At 41.9% G+C, this 17,377-nt stretch overlaps 1 protein-coding gene across 6 annotated transcripts in view; it reads left to right on the top strand.

The window, feature by feature from the left end:
- Positions 1 to 17,377, top strand: part of LOC131438928 (nuclear receptor coactivator 6) — a 49,374-nt gene that overhangs the window by 14,366 nt on the left and 17,631 nt on the right. For 5 of the 6 annotated variants that reach the window (XM_058609324.1, XM_058609323.1, XM_058609325.1 and 2 more), the window contains one exon: positions 13,124 to 16,645. In XM_058609324.1, the coding sequence (XP_058465307.1) occupies positions 13,124 to 16,645 (3,522 nt within the window). Of the gene's footprint in view, positions 1 to 5,003; positions 5,584 to 13,123; positions 16,646 to 17,377 lie in introns of those variants that run through there. The other variant, XM_058609326.1, reaches the window with a different exon arrangement.

Here is a 17,377-nt window from a genome sequence, read left to right as displayed (position 1 = left end):
CTTGCAGTTGAGTCTAAGTTTGTAAAAAACGGCTTAATAATCTCTGATAAATCGATGTGAGTTTTATTTTGGTCACTTTCGGTGCTTCCGAATCATGAACCAAGGGTCCGGTAAGGCCGGAGAGAAGTTTTGTTTGGTTATCACTAACAATACATCCAAGAACATGTATCGGTTTCTGTTACCAAAGTATCGGTTTGTGAAAAATACACTAAATTCGTTTCAATTTCTTTTTCGTGTGTCATCTTCAACTTATCAGTGCATTATTAGTTCAATTAGAACTGCTAATGCTCTGATAAGTAGAAGGCGAAACGCGAAAAAAAGAATAAGAAGATGTTACATGTTTGATTAGTTATGAGTTCACTTTTGAAAACTATTATTAAATTACGTATTTTGCGCCGAAATTTGAATGGTGGTTTGAATTTTTTAGCATTCATCACACTGTATTTTCAGAACTGGACGTCGGATCTCTCTCTCTCTGTGTGTGTTTAACCTATCCCAAGTCCCACTGTCTGGCAGCGGTTTGTTTCATGTGTATTTTTTTGTACATCCCAGTTAACTTCAACCTAGGGCTCAGGGACGTATTGACTCAATCGAATTCCGATGACCCATTTCGTATACAGAGCAAATCGTATTCCGAGGTCACCGTTCCATCGACCAGCCCCGCCTAAATGAAATGTTTGCATCAAATGGATTCAAAAGTTACAGAAAAACTTTTCATCCCTCGCAATTGGCACAAGCAACGACGATTCCTGAGATTTTTTTTGCATAAGATATATTTATTAAGGCACAATGCGTTAGCTCTATGATGCCAAAGGCATTTTCTAATAATAAGGATTGTGTAGGTGCTGGCCTCTAATGTTTTACTGTTGACTCAATGGTAGTGGCCGTATGCTTGTTCGTATGGGTCCACGGAAGACACCCCGAGTCAAAGACCCGGCCGGTGGCCCGCGTGCTAGTTATCGACAGGAGTGGTTCTTCGTTCTTGGAATCAGCCAGGTGACGTGAGAATGTATCTAAAATTGCCGCATCCTTCTGTGGGACCGCGGAAAACACCTCCAGGCTGCGAAGATCCGGCGGGTGGCCCGCATGTTAGTCATCGACTGGAGCAGCTTTCCGTGGGCGATGATGGTGATGTTGCCGAATAGTATGAAGAAAAAAAATAGAGAAGTAATTGTTGAGGAAAACGGATTGTTAAAGGGGGGTATGGAAACGAAATAACTAATAACGACAAATATTTAGTTAGTTGACATCGAGATGGTGAAGAGGGGAGCGAAAAGTTAGTAACAGCAAAAAGATCTTGTTAGTATCGATAAAGATGGTAGACAGACGGGGGATTGGGAGAATCAGGCGGATGTTAGTGTCGAACCTATAGGTGAAGAGTATTCTTAGTCTCGAAAAGAGTAAGGAAAACATTCTATGTCAAATACAACGGATCACACTTGTATATAAATATGTTAAAGGTATTGGTAAATAAGAAGCATATAGGAACTATCCCGACTCGCCAACACATCCCGAACCGGAACCTCAGGCGGTCTACCTCGGGCCCTAAGGGAATCCAGAAGCTCCGACCTTGCGTCACGATACTCTACGAACGACCACACGACATGCTCGAAGTCCTGATAACCGTCGCCACAGGTGCAGAGACTGCTCTCCACGAGCCCAATACGCCGGAGATGTGAGTTGAAAGTGTAGTGATTTGACATGAGCCGCGACATAATACGAATGAAATCGCGACTCACGTTCATCCCCCTGAACCAAGGTTTCGTCGATACCTTAGGGATAATGGAATGTAGCCATCGTCCCAGTTCGCCATTGCTCCATGAAGTTTGCCAACTTTCGAGAGTTTTCTGACGAGAGATACTGAAAAATTCATTGAAGCAGATTGGTCTTTCTTAAATATCACCTTCAAATGCGCCCACCTTAGCCAATGAGTCTGCCTTTTCATTGCCCGGAATGGAGCAATGCGAAGGGACCCAGACTAACGATATTGAATAAGACCGTTCAGATAAAGTTCGCAAGTCAGTTCGTGCTCGCATCGCATCCGACACAGTCGAAAATTTCTTACGGTCGCGACGACAGAAACAAAGACAATACAGTGCAGTGAACAATAGAAATTACGAAATGGGTAAATACGATTTAACAAAGCCTGAAACTTGGCCTACAAGGCCAAAATCAATTTGTATTGATTTCAAGCGCTGTAAGTTAGACCAGCAGCAACCGAAATTGAAATCTTGCTTAAGGAACGAATGCATCTAAACGTTAATGATGTAAGTGAGATTCAATTCAACAAGGCGTCTAACTGTGTGTACATTATGTTCAAACGTGAAAAAGATGCAATTGCATTTGCTTCGGTCAATAACGGGGTGCACAGTATTGATCATGACAATGTTAAACATAAAATGTACATGATGGATAATGCCATAGAAGTACGCGTGCATGACCTTTCCCCGCATACCAGCGATGGGTATGTTCGGGAAAGTTTGTCGCAGTACGGTGAAGTTCTTTCCATCGAAAGGGAAGTATGGCGGAATTTTTTCCCGGGTATCCGGAATGGCGTGCAAATGGTACGTATGCAACTACGTAAGGCAATACCATCTTACATCGTTTGTGGTCAAGATGGAATACATCCGTGTAAAACGCTGATTACGTATGAAAATCAACTGGTTACATGTCAGTTTTGTGAACAACCTGCACACTACGGCAAACCTTGCACTGAAACTGTGAAAACAAACAAAACAAACAAAAACAAGGACAACCGCTCAACAACGGAAACTAGTGAATGCAGTGCTCCTGTTTTAAAAACACCTTCACCATCTAACCAACTATCAACTGCAATCAATGTACAAAGCGCATCTACAGCAACTGCAAATGAACCCAAGACTGCGATCAACAATGAAAACAAGGAAACGGAAACCACTCACAACTCCAACGATGTAGCACTAGATGATATGAGCAACGGACAAAATGACCTCCAATCTTTGCTAGAAGGAAATGGAAGCCCCTTAGATGTAACAGTTGGTTGTAAGTGAAAACTTAAGATTGAGGAATGGATATTAGCTTATCTTTTCCAGTACAATGAAATAACTATATACTTTTGGGTGAGAAATTTTTATTAAACTTATTCTGTATCATCGTTACAATAGACGAATTCAGCGCTTTGCACATCGAGTGAATCTGTCAAAAAAATCATAAATAAAACCGCTTCAACGTTGCAACTGAGACAGCAATTTGTTTTCTACCACCATAAGCATCAGCCACTGAAGCCTCTCCTGAAGAAGTACATACAAGCTCTCACATAGCTGAACGTGATAGAGAGAACAAAAAATCGCAGAACTGAGCTGAGTAATTCCTTCTGTAGTGTAGTAGCTCATGTGCATGGAAAAGACTCTAACATAGCGACAAGAGATACTTGAAATTTGAAGTAGCTACGGCAATGCGTTATGAAAAGATCGCTTGGCAGACATTGACCAGCAAGCGCAAGTAGCGTAGGATGAATTGGTGGACTTTGTACAGTGGACTAAATCACTCATTTATATTCGGTACCTTTCGACCTGCTTTCATCGAATAAATTGAGAATCTTAAAAATAATTGAATGTTGAATTAGATGCAGTTAATTTCTTCAATTTGACAGGTTGTGCACATAAGGACGAGACTGGTTTAATTAACAACTGGTTTAGATTTATCGAACCTAATTCAACAATTGGCGACGAGGATCGAACTTAACTTCACCCTTTTCTTTCTGTTTGGTAACTTTTTCTATTCACGAAAAGGAAACTGGTTAGGAGAAACATCTGCAGTACCCTGTCTTGAGGAGCCTAATAAAAGGTCAAAATGAGAAATGGCTAACGACATACCACATAAAGCAGAAATTCGGAAAGCCGAAGAATAATAGGCCGAAATTTATATGATAACCAAACGATGAATCTTCCAAAAGCCGTATCATAAAAAGTCAAAATTTTTCCACATTCACGTATACAGGAGGCATATGAACTCATAAATGTAGATATTCCCACAGAGCTGAAGCAATTTTTAGAATATTTCGGAGTAAACGTCCGATGTTTCATCAAGTGCGGTGGTCAAATTAAAGGGCAGTTATTGAAAATTTATCCCTAACAATCAGTTTTAAGCATGGCACCGTCGCTGGACAGAACTGGTTGGAGGCCAACACCGTTCAATGACGACGATAGTAAAAGAACTTCGAAAAGAACAGCTGAATACTGGAACAGAATCGAATGGCAAAAAACGTACCAGGAAGTTGTACAAATTAGGTTCTTCCGAAATACGAAGGAAGCACCTTCATGGATGACGAAACGAATGTGAAGATGGATTGTGAACAGTTTTCCGGACAAAAGTTCTATGAAGTCATTAGTCGTGGTAGTGTCTCTAGCAAGCTAATATTTGGTTTGGCCGAAAAATTCACAATTAAGCTTATGATCTGGCAAGCTATTTGAAGCCTCAGTCAAAAAACTCCGGGTAATACATTATGATACACTACGGTTTCTCAAGTGCAAAGTGGACCTTTGCGAAGTGGATTTCTTTGAAAAGAACCATCATCTCAACTGCCCTCAACTTCGCACAAGTGAGACAAATGAGGCAATTTTCAAAGAAGAGTCGAAAGGTGGCTCGTGATTCGAAAACCCAATTGGATTTTTTTTCCTTTTAAAGTGCAATAAATAACCTTCATGATCATGACTTACATTTGGCATGACATATTTTATAAGGGTGGTAAACTGTTTTCATAAAGGGTAATACTCAATCAAAAAAGAAACCAATCATTACAATCAAAATTTATTTAAGTGCCGTTCAAACTAGTCCATGTAATTTTAAACGACAACTTACATTCATATGATTTTTGAGACTGTTTGTTTTCATGTTTGAATATATGACCCATTTTTATAAGCTTGATTGTTTTTTTTCGACTGAGCATAATCCCAATGAATACATGTATACCACCCTAATAAAATATCGTATACAAAAGTAAATCAAGAATGGAAAGTTTAATAACGCTGGTTGGTTTACACGCGTTAAATACGACAACGGTTGAACTACAGGTAGAGACCTGTTGGCAGCAGCCGTTAAAACGTATAGTCGTGCTGCACTAGAGAGCCCTAGTGCTGGGCCAAGCTGGTGAAGGAAACAACAAAGGGCGTTTCCCAAACTCTACCCAGGCCGCAATATACAGCCACAAGTGCTGAGCAGGAGAGTGCAAAGGCACATCGAAGAGGAAGAGTGCAAAGGCACATAGAAGCAGGAGAGTGCAAAGGCACACCGGTGAGAAGGCACTTCGGTGCAGAAGCATATCGGTGCGGAGCACTAGGAAGAAGGAGACAAGACAACTCGGTCTTTCCACTGCCATACAACACGCAGGTATACACCGGCGACCTGCGCTGGTTACAGCTGGCGAAGACGAAAGCAAATCGGAATTCGAGTGGTGCTGGATGTCAGGTAGCAGTAGCATCACATCATATTCTATCGCTACAGTGAGCTTCAGCATTGTATCAACGTCCAGATACATCCAACAAGAACATCTAGAGCAACGAGGATCTACACGGCAGTGCAACAGAGATAGACAACAATTTCAAGGTAGAAGTTTTTTCTTTTCCTTTTGATTGAGTACTGTGTAGTGTTGGTTTCAAATTTTATTTTAAAGTTTAGTTAAAAATTTTAATGTAATGGATGAATCCATGGACGTAAATCCTAGCATGAATCCGATACCCCCACGAACGAAAAAATATCAGGAGAGCTCTTCTGGGCCTTGGATAGTCTTTTTTAGACGTATATCAAAGCCATTAAACATTTTTCAAATTAATAAAGGTTTGACATCACGATACTCTTCAATCAAAGAGATCATAAAAGTAAATAACGATAAAATTCGTGTTGTGGTAAATAATTTGAAACACGCGAATGATATTGTCTCTTCGGAACATTTCAATAAAGAGTATAAAGTTTACATACCCTCCAAAGATGTCGAAATTGACGGTGTTGTTACCGAAGCGAGTCTTTCGGTAGATGATTTACTCAAGCATGGTGTTGGTCGTTTCAAGAACTCTATGCTTGAGGGTGTGAAAATACTTGAGTGCAAACAACTGTACTCAGTAGTTCATGAAGAGAAAAAAAAAGTTTATCGCCCATCAGACTCGTTTCGAGTGACATTTGCCGGGTCTGCGTTGCCGTCCCATGTCTATGTCGATAAAATTCGCCTCCCTGTTCGGCTTTTTGTATTAAGTGTGAAGGGCCTCATAAAGATAATGATTGCAACAAGGAAATTGAAAAATGTATTTATTGTGGGAATAGTCCTCATGATGATATTTCAGTATGCACTGCATTTAAAGTGCACAAAGACAAAATTAAGCTTTCTTTAAAAGCACGGTCTAAGCGCACATATGCAGAAATGCTTAAAACGGTCATTGATGTCCCCCCTTTGGAAACCGAAAACGGGTTTTCAAATCTAGAGGAACCAGAGGACTCTGACTCTGACGAAAATAGTGAAGGTAATTCGTTTATCACTACCCAAGGGTCAGTTAAGAGAAAGAAGTCTTCCTCCAAATTACCAAAAAAGACACCTAAAATTTCATCTTCAAAAAAAGATCCCCGTGTTAAACAAAAAAAGTCAAAACCAAAGACTGTGCCTCCTGGTTTGTCAAATTCACAAACCAATCCAGGATCTAGTACAGAAAAAGATAATAATCCAGTGGGCTCCATTTCACAGCCACCAACAGGATTACTGAAGTTTTCGGAAATTGTTGAATGGATTTTCTCAGCATTCAATATATCTGAACCCTTAAAGACCCTCATAATGGCATTCCTTCCAATAGCTAGAACCTTTTTGAAGCAGTTATCAGCTCAATGGCCAATTGTCTCAGGTTTTGTATCTTTTGATGGATAATTTATCACCCGTCGCAAATGATACAATCACTGTCCTGCAGTGGAATTGTCGAAGCATCATGCCAAAACTTGATTCATTTAAAATATTATTGCATAGTCAAAAATGTGATGTATTTGCTTTATGCGAAACATGGCTTACTTCAAACATAGCTTTAAATTTTAATGATTTTAACATTATACGTCTTGATAGAGACTCTCCGTATGGTGGAGTGCTTTTGGGAATTAAGAAATGCTATTCCTTTTATAGATTAAACATCCCTTCAACTTCTAGTATAGAAGTTGTTGCTTGCCAAATAAACATTAAAGGCAAAGATATTTGCATAGCTTCGGTTTATATTCCTCCAAAAGCACAAGTTGGACAGCAACAGCTTAATGAAATGGTTGAAGCCCTTCCTGCACCACAATTGATTCTGGGGGATTTAAATTCGCACGGTATTATGTGGGGTTCCGTTTACAATGATAGCAGATCATCTTTAATACAAAACATTTGTGACAATTTTAGCATGACGGTATTAAATATGGGTAGCATGACACGGATCCCAAGACCTCCGGCACGCCCAAGTGCATTAGATCTATCTTTTTGCTCAACATCAATTCGACTAGATTGCACCTGGAAAATACTGCCTGATTTACACGGTAGCGATCATTTACCAATCATCATCTCAATTAGCAGTAGCAATTGCATTGCTACTTCCGCTAGTATTCCATATGATTTGACAAAAAATATCGACTGGATTAAATACCAAAGTAGTATCTCTAGTATTTTGAATTCAATGGAAGAGCTCCCTCCACTTGAAGAATATGACTTCCTCATTTGTTTGATTCTGGAGGCAGCAGAACAATCCCAAACTAATCGCTTTCCTGGGCCAACGACTAACAGAAGGCCTCCCAACCCCTGGTGGGACAAAGAGTGCTCAGAGGCTAAACTCGCAAAACAAAATGCTTGCAAGACGTTTCTAAAACGGGGAGGAGGAACTCCTCAGAATTTTGAAAAACTTATGGTTTTAGAAACCAAGTACAAGAGCATACTTCGAGCCAAAAAATGTAGCTATTGGAGACATTTTGTCGAAGGTTTGTCAAGAGATACCTCAATGAGCACTCTTTGGAACACGGCCAGACGAATGAGGAATCGTAACGTGGGCAATGAGAGTGATGAATACTCGAACCGATGGATATTTGACTTTGTTAGGAAAGTTTGCCCAGATTCTGTTCCTACGCAGAGCATTATACGGGAATCTCCTCCAAATAATGGTTTTATTAATAACCCATTTTCAATGATGGAATTTTCTATAGCACTCTTGTCTTGTAACAATAACGCTCCAGGGTTGGACAGAATTAAATTCAACTTGGTGAAGAATCTGCCCAACCTCGCAAAAAGACGTTTGTTGGAATTGTTCAACAAGTTTCTTGAGCAAAATATTGTTCCACCTGACTGGAGACAAGTGAAAGTTATCGCCATTCAAAAACCGGGGAAACCAGCTTCCCATCACAACTCATATAGACCCATTGCGATGTTGTCCTGCATCAGAAAATTGTTCGAAAAAATTATTCTACGACGTCTCGACACTTGGGTCGAGACGAACGGTTTGTTGTCAGATACTCAGTTTGGCTTCCGTAGAAATAAAGGGACGAATGATTGCCTTGCATTACTTTCGTCTGACATCCAAATTGCCTTCGCTCAAAAGCAACAAATGGCATCTGTATTTTTAGACATTAAAGGAGCATTTGATTCAGTTTCCATTGATGTTCTTTCAGACAAGCTTCACCAAAATGGACTCCCAGCGGTTATAAATAATTATTTGCACAACCTTTTGTCAGAGAAACACATGCATTTTTCACATGGCGATTTGGCAACATTCAGAATTAGCTACATGGGTCTCCCGCAAGGCTCATGCCTCAGTCCGCTCCTCTATAATTTTTACGTAAATGACATTGACAGCTGTCTAGTAACCCCATGTACACTAAGACAATTGGCAGATGATGGCGTGGGTTCAGTTACTGGACCCAAAGCTATTGATCTGCATAAACCATTGCAAGATACCTTAGATAACTTGTCCGATTGGGCTGTTCATCTTGGTATCGAATTCTCTGCGGAGAAAACAGAGTTAGTCGTCTTTTCAAGAAAGCATGATCCCGCGCAGCTTCAGCTCCATATGATGGGAAGAATGATCCTACAGGTTTTAACTTTTAAATACCTCGGGGTGTGGTTCGATTCCAAATGCACGTGGGGAGGACACATTAGGTTTCTGATAACAAAATGCCAACAAAGAGTAAATTTTCTTCGAACAATAACAGGGTCTTGGTGGGGTGCTCATCCGGAAGATCTAATAAAATTGTATCAGACAACGATACTTTCAGTGATGGAATATGGATGCGTTTGCTTTCGTTCCGCTGCAAACTCTCATATTATCAAACTGGAGCGAATTCAGTATCGTTGTTTGTGAATTGCTTTAGGGTGCATGCATTCGACACATACAATGAGTCTTGAAGTTCTGGCGGGAGTTCTTCCATTAAAAGATCGATTTTGGGAGCTTTCATCACGCCTGCTAATAAGATGTGAGGTGCTGAATCCCATGGTAATTAATAATTTCGAACGACTAGTCGAGCTTCGATCTCAAACAAAATTCATGACAGTATATTTTAACCATATGTCACAGGAAATCAACCCTTCAAGATATATTCCTATCCGTGTCAGCCTCCTAAATGTCCCTGACTCAACTTTATTTTTCGATACATCCATGCAGCGCGAAGTGCGTGGAATCCCGGATCATCTACGCTCGACGGAAATCCCAAAAATATTTTCAAGTAAGTTCAGGCATATTGACTCTGAGAAAATGTTTTACACGGACGGATCGCGAATTGAAGAAGCGACAGGGTTTGGTATGTTCAACAATAATGTTTCGGCCTCATTTAGGCTTCAAGAACCTGCATCTGTTTATATAGCAGAGCTAGCAGCAGTTCATTATAGTTTGAGTGTAATCGTCACATTAATTCCAAACCATTATTTCCTCTTCACAGATAGTCTGAGTGCAATTGAAGCCATTCGCTCAAACATGACTGGCAAGACTGAACCGTTTTTCCTGGGCAAAATAAAACAGTGCCTGAACGACATATTGAACAATAATTATCTAATCACTATAGTCTGGGTCCCGGCTCATTGCTCCATTCCTGGCAATGAAAGAGCCGATATTTTAGCCAAACGTGGTGCTATTGAGGGTGAAATTTATGAGAGACCAATTGCTTTCAACGAATTCTATAGCTCGTCTCGCTAAAGAACACTTGCCAGCTGGCAAGCTTCTTGGAATAAAGATGATCTGGGTCGGTGGATGCACTCAATTATTCCGAAAATATCGACAAAGGCATGGTTCAGGGGACTGGATGTGAGTAGAGATTTCATTCGTGTGATGTCCAGACTCATGTCCAATCACTACACGTTAGATGCACATCTCCTTCGAATTGGGCTCTCCGAGACTAATCATTGTGCTTGTGGCGAAGGTTATCGAGATATTGATCATGTCGTTTGGACATGCGTGGAGTATCGTGATGTCAGATCTCAACTAATAAATTCTTTGCGTACCCAAGGTAGACTATCCAATATCCCAGTTCGAGACATTCTTGCTTGTCGTGACCTTTCATACATGAAACTTATTTATCATTTCATAAAGAAAACTGGAGTTTCAATTTAATAAAGGCCCCTTTCAAGACTTAGTTCTGATCCCAGCTGCGTCCATGAGTTCAACCAATAGCTAAATTAGAATAAAAATAATGTAATGATACAAACAAACTCGAAACAGTTTATGAAATTATTAACAAAATGTCTGAAAATAACAGCTTATTTTATAATTTATAGAAGTTAATCGTTTGGTTCAAATAATATTTCCGAGTAGATTTCATAATTAATGACGAGTTACCTAAGATGATATTTAAGTAATAAGAGAATATGTTTTAATAAATGCAAAACGTTGTGACTATGTTAGAATTAAATTAGGATAAGAATATTATGTAAAAGTGATGCTACGGCGAAGAAAAACTTATGTAAACTGCCTTAAGAAATAAACGTATTTATGAAAAAAAAAAAACCCCAGATCTTCACGTTTCATGCATTTCTATGGCATTCGGTGACCATGGTGATTTTTCCGGATCGAAAGTTCTCAAACTTTGACCGTCGGGCGGCACCCCTTGCTCATGTACGATTAAGTTCGAACTTTACATAGGGACTTTTGTTGTGATGCTTAATCATTTGAGCGCGAAATTGCGGATGACCCTTTTTTATTGGCACCCTAAAGAGGATGTCTACTCATTTTACAGATGTATATACTGCTAAAAATCTTTTTTCTGTTCATTTGTTCGTTCAACTATTACGAGTACTGTATGAAGTATCGTGAAACAGTTCGGTTTCACATCTCATCCACGTCAGTCGATAAACCAAAACCGCTTACGTTCGGGACAGAAGAAACCAAGTACAGTATTGTGTAGTGAACAATAGAACGATCTCGAAATGAGTGAACCAAACGAACAAAAGCTACCGCCGGTACGAAAGAATACAATTATTGTTGACTTCAGACAGTGCAAAATTCGACCTTCGATACGAGAACTTGAAGGTTTGCTTAAGGAGCAAATGCATCTTGACATTAAACGTGTGCATTTACTTCAATACAATAAGACCAATAATGTTGTTTATATCCAGTTCTATAAAGAGTTGGATGCAATTCAATTCGCTAAAGACAATAATAATGTGCACTATGTGGAGCATGAAAATATCAAGTACAACATTCCAGTATGTATGGAAGATAGTGCTATAGAAGTGTGAGTGCATGATCTTCCCTCAAGCGTCATCGATCCTTATATTCGCAAAACCATGTCCCAATACGGAGAGATTCTCTTTATCGAAAAAGAAAAGTGGAAAATTTTTTCCCGGTATTCTAAATGGCGTACGTTTGTTACGCATGCGCTTGAGGAGACCTATACCTTCTTATGTGACATTCGGTCAGGATATAAGAATCCCGTGCAAATCACTTGTTACCTATGACAATCAGATGGCCACATGTCAATATTGCCAAAAAGCTGTTCACTACGGTAAGCCATGTGATAAATCGGACAAGGAGACAACTATACCAAAGAACAACGGTGCTTCCTTCACACCAACCCCAAGCAGGCACAAATCTCCAAATATCAAGGAGAACGTGCCATTTGAGCCAATTTGTTCTGATTCCTGAACCCCAAGCAACCCCAGTACACCTGTGACTGTCACCAACAACAGTGAAGCATCCCCTTCGACGAAACCATCCAATGTATCCCCCATAGAACAAAGTACAGCAGCTGCAATTAACAAAAAAACTCAGCTATATCAGCCACGTAAAGCTTGTACGCTAATAGGCCAGAATAAAATATCTTTTATATATAAAAAAAAGTATCTTGAAACAGATATGATATTGCGGATTACTAATCAGTGTCGACACGTGTTCGAGCCCCGACCTGGAAGGATTCATAGTGTCAGCAGGATCGTAGTACTAGCCATACAATGATTCTGTACGCTAAGAATCGGCTGCGAAGTCTGTTGAAACAAAAAGGCCAAATTCCACAAAAGGAATGTAATGCCAAGAATTCGCCTTTGTCGACACGTGTTCCAAATACGAGATGTTGCTACTTAGGCCCCATGTCCCGTTCAGCCCCGGTTTCCCCTAATTATCATTAGAAACACCTTGTATCCGTTGATAATAAATATTAAAGTACAGAAAGCTTGTAAATTCTATCAACCGTAGATGAACTGTGCGAGATATAGAATGCTTTTTTGGGGCTTTTGGAAGTGCGTTGTTGTGGTACGGAAAGACTTGAAAAAAAAATCCTATACCATCTTTCGTCATACTTGCACCAGATAGTTCCATTTGTCAAAAACATTCTACACTTACGAAATCAATCTACAAGCACGAAATTCCTAATTTCAATTATATCGAAAGGAAGGAAACGATGTTCGGATTCGTAATGCGCTTAAAATTTGGAACGTATAATTGTAGTTTTGTGGACTCAGCTACCTAGCTCTCTAGGTCTCAGTCGAATCCAAATTGCTGTTCTGACTTTTCACCGTTTAGCACAACATGTAAATGTTAGTAGTTTTCTTTTAAATGTGTTCTCCGGTGTCAAGTAGCTTAGAGTTAAACACAATGATAACGTATCACATAGCTGTCAGAGAACACTGATTAAATGTTTCGTTTTCTACTTCTTTTTCTCTCAATTCCAGTGAACGGTAACTTGGAGACGTCCTACGCCGAATACGACGACTGCGAGCAGCAACTTAGTTGCTCAACCGGAACCGTCAGTTATCGGGGTGGCAGCGGGAGGAGCTTCGTCCAGACAGCCGTAGAGTTTGGTTCGATTGCCGCGACGACGCTGACAACAACTTCTGTGGTGACTACGACGAGTATGCCTCCTCACACCAACAATTCTCATTATCAATCACAACAGCAGCAGCAGCAACAACAACAACAGCAGCAGCAGCAACCACAACAACAACAACAACAACAACCACAACAGCAACCACTACCACAACAACAACAACAGACACAAAGCCAACAGCAATCCGCGCAAGTTCAGTCGGGTAATCAGCCTCCTAATGGCCATAATGTAGCAGGAAGTGCCAGCAGGGGATCTGGTGAGCAGCAAACCATTGTTGCTGCCCCATCAGCACATCAAGCGATGTATCCTTCTCAAGGAATTCCAACAGGTTACATGCCAAGTGGACCGCATACAAACCCAGTCTATCCGATGCAGGTCATCCCGCAGCCACTACCAGGAAATGTGTATGTTAGCAATTTAACAGCAAACGTGAATGTTCATGGTTATATGCCACACGGAATGCCATCCTACATGGCTACAACTGGGACTCCACCAGGTCCTACGGGTGCGTACATTGCTAGTGAAGTGCCGGCCGGTCACGAAATGCAGGTGTTGGGATCACGGGGTGAAGCGGCCCGTGGGGCAATCAGACGTAATGGAAGAAGTGGCCGAATAGGGAGTACACCGCGCCTTCGAGGAGGATACGTTTCGCATCATGTTACGCAACCAGCAGTAATACAGCCGGGTCAACCGATTCCGCAGCAACCGGTTCAGCCGACGCCGGCAGCAGTGCCCCAACCGAGCACCCAACAACCACAACCACAATCATCACAAGGTCAAAGTCAGACACAACCACCACAGCCACCTCAGCAGCACACACCGGACCTTGTGCAACACCAGATGGCAATGGAACATCAGCAAATGATGAGTCCCGCACAGCCCTACGGATATGGTGGAGGTTATTATTTCCCACTGCAGTTCTATCAGCCCCACCCATCTGCTCAACATGCGACGGGAGCTCCCATTTTCCAGATGCCAATGTACTCGTCGCCTGTGTATGGATACACACCAAGTGTCGTGTATCCTACGATGTACCAACCAGAGTATGCGGTCTACGTCGACAAGGGGGATGAGCATAATCCTCAACCACCGGAGGAAGGCGTTATGCATCCCGGAATTTGGCAACCTCCGACAATGTTGGAATACAATCCCGAATCCGTTGAGTACATTCCGCATGAGGACGACGGTGCTATGATGCAACCGGTACCACCTACCATGCAACCGATAGCACATGTGCTCGATCCAAATGTGCCCAACTTTACCATGCAAATGGGACCGCCGACTCCGATACAAGCAGAAGAGTACGGTTCGATGACTCCGACACCATCCGACGAGTACAATGCGATGAACAATAATGCAATGATGTCTCCAGCTGCCAACCTTATGTCGTCTCCCTCTTCGAATGCTTCATCTCAGCAGAATTTGACTCAGAGCGATATCTACCTTGTGCCACATCAACCTCAGCAAGAACCACTTCCTCAATCAATGCATCAGCAGCATGCTCAGCTAATAGAAATACACCAGGATGAGATCATTCATCATGATCCACAATCAGCATTGGTGGTTGATCACGATAATAACTATATCATCGAGCAATCGCCGCAACCGCAACTATACAACCAACCAATGACACCACCGCAACCACCACAGCAATCTCAACAACATCACATGCACACCCAATCGGAGTCTCCCATCGAGGATTGCTATAATCCTTCGGCGATGACTCATACCCAGACACCAATGCCACCGTTGCCTGCACAAATGCCAGAACACACCGAAATGGAACCAGAAATGTCCGAACAAGAGGAGGAACCAGTAGCTCCCATGCCAGTGGAGGAACCAATCCCAGAACCTTTACCGGCTCCGGTGGTTCCTGTTACACCGACAGTAGCAGCACCCACGCCGATTCCAATACCGTTGCCGATAACTATAACCCATGTCCCACCACCTCAGCTCAACAAGCCACCTCCACCGATTCCAATCGAGTTCTTGAAATACGAACAACAAAAGAAGGAACAACTACAGCAACAGCAGCAGCAACAACAGCAACAACAACAGCAACAGCAGCAGCAACAACAACAACCGCAGCAGCAACAGCAACAACATCCACAGCAACAGCAGCAGCAACAACAACAACAACATCAACCGCAGTCAATAATAAATGACACCAACAATCATCAGAAAAAGCGTACTAACGAAGTGGCATCAGTGGCCACTCCTGCCACCGTCAACGATAAGACGAACAGCGGTAATGATGTAGGCGGCGGTAACAGCAAACCAACAGTGTCAAGTCAACAAGGCCTTGTAAGTAGTAGCAGTAAGAGCCAGACCACGGCGGAAGAAGTGGCTAGACTTACGAGGGCGGTGCAGGAGAAGTTCGTCCTCAAGGATGACCGCCGGGCCAATGCATATCGAAGCACCTGGTCGTCGTATCCTCCCGCAACGACCATTTCGTCGTTTACGTCCTCTACGACCACGGTCATACAGCATAGCACGCAGCAGAAAAAGGCAACCGCGTCGGTATCGGTGTCGGCTATTCCGAACAAAGAGTTCACCAGTAGCACCAGCAGCAGCATGTCGGGTCCAACTAAGCCTTACTACAAGAATACCTCACCGGTGCCGTTTACCACACTTGGAACAACGTCCGCTCCTCTTTCGATGCACAAACCACCACTGGTACCGCAGAAATCTTTCAGCTCGTCGGAATCGCCTGCTGTCGTCCCATCGGGTCCCTTGATGGAGTCGAAAAAAGTAGAAGCTATTCCTCATCGTGAACTGCAAAATACGCCTCTTCCACCACCGGGACCACCACCATCGCTATCGGTGCCACCGCCGCAGCCTCCCTACGCACCAGGGCCTTCCTATGCACCCCCACCGGTAACCAAAGCTGCACCACCAGCAATGTCCTGGGCCAGTCTGTTCAATTCTTCTTCCTCGTCGAACTCGTCTACCCCGGCCACCAATGTCGTACAGCCGGTCATCAGTGCCGGTCCAGCGCTTCCAACGCCGTCTCCGTTCGCACCCAGTTTCATACCGCATCTTCAGCACAGCAGCCAATCTACGGCATCATCATCCCAACCGATCAGCATGTCCGGTGGCAACAGTTCCATGTCCGGCAGCGGTCCGTCTCTACCACCACCGGCGCACGATGCTGCCGCGAAGCGACCGATCGCTAAGGTACTCCCGTTTGATAAGAACAGTAGCAGCCCCAGCACCGGAATATCCTACTCGGCTGCCTCCGCCCAGGGTCTTCCGTCGTCGACCAGTGCCACGACTAGTTCGACTTCCAACCGGGATAAACAACAACCACACGGAACCGTCCAGTCCAAACCGGAACAGTTGGACGAGAACACGCTGAAGCTGGGAGGTAAGTCGATTCGTTGTGTGTGTGTGTGCTTTGATTTCTCAAATATCATTTACGGAACTTTAGTTTATTAAATAAAAGTTTGACTCAATACGAACTTTTAAGAAGGGCCTAATAACAAACTCCTGCAAGATTTCCATAAAGCTTTATTCCATAAACGGTTTATTCAAATGACTCGGTGTCGTTGGAAATGTTTTATGCAATAATTTGGACTATATGGAAAAATTATATTTGTTGTAAAAAACGCAGTGTTTTCATTTTTCTCTAAAATTAAAATCTAAAAATCAATTTCCTTAAAAAAAAGATATCTAATTTACTATTTCGCTATGGCTTCAAATGGAGAAATAATAAACCAAAAATTTTTGTCTTTTAAAAATAACTAGTTATGAAACTTTCTCAAATATATTTTTTAACTGTTGTACGATGCAAATTTTTCAATAAAAAACTGGTAAACGAAATTTTACTAAACATTACCCTTTGCTAAGGCCCTTCTTAGAAGTACGGTTTGACGGTTTTTGGTTATGAAGGAAATACTTATGAAAATTTTTAGCCAAATCAAAAACAAAATACAAAAAATATATCGACCTTTGATTTCATATGGAGTTGCTCAAAATTAATTGTTACAATCAGAATGAAACAAAGTTCTATTATATTTTTATTAGGGCAGTAATAATAGGGCGTTTCGATGGGTTAGTGCACTTGTGTACGTAATTCCATGATATGTAACGGGGAGGA

Source organism: Malaya genurostris, chromosome 3, assembly GCF_030247185.1.
Source record: "Malaya genurostris strain Urasoe2022 chromosome 3, Malgen_1.1, whole genome shotgun sequence".
Lineage (NCBI taxonomy): Eukaryota > Metazoa > Arthropoda > Insecta > Diptera > Culicidae > Malaya > Malaya genurostris.
Note: the sequence above shows the minus strand (reverse complement) of the source record. Positions and strands in the feature narration are given on the sequence as shown.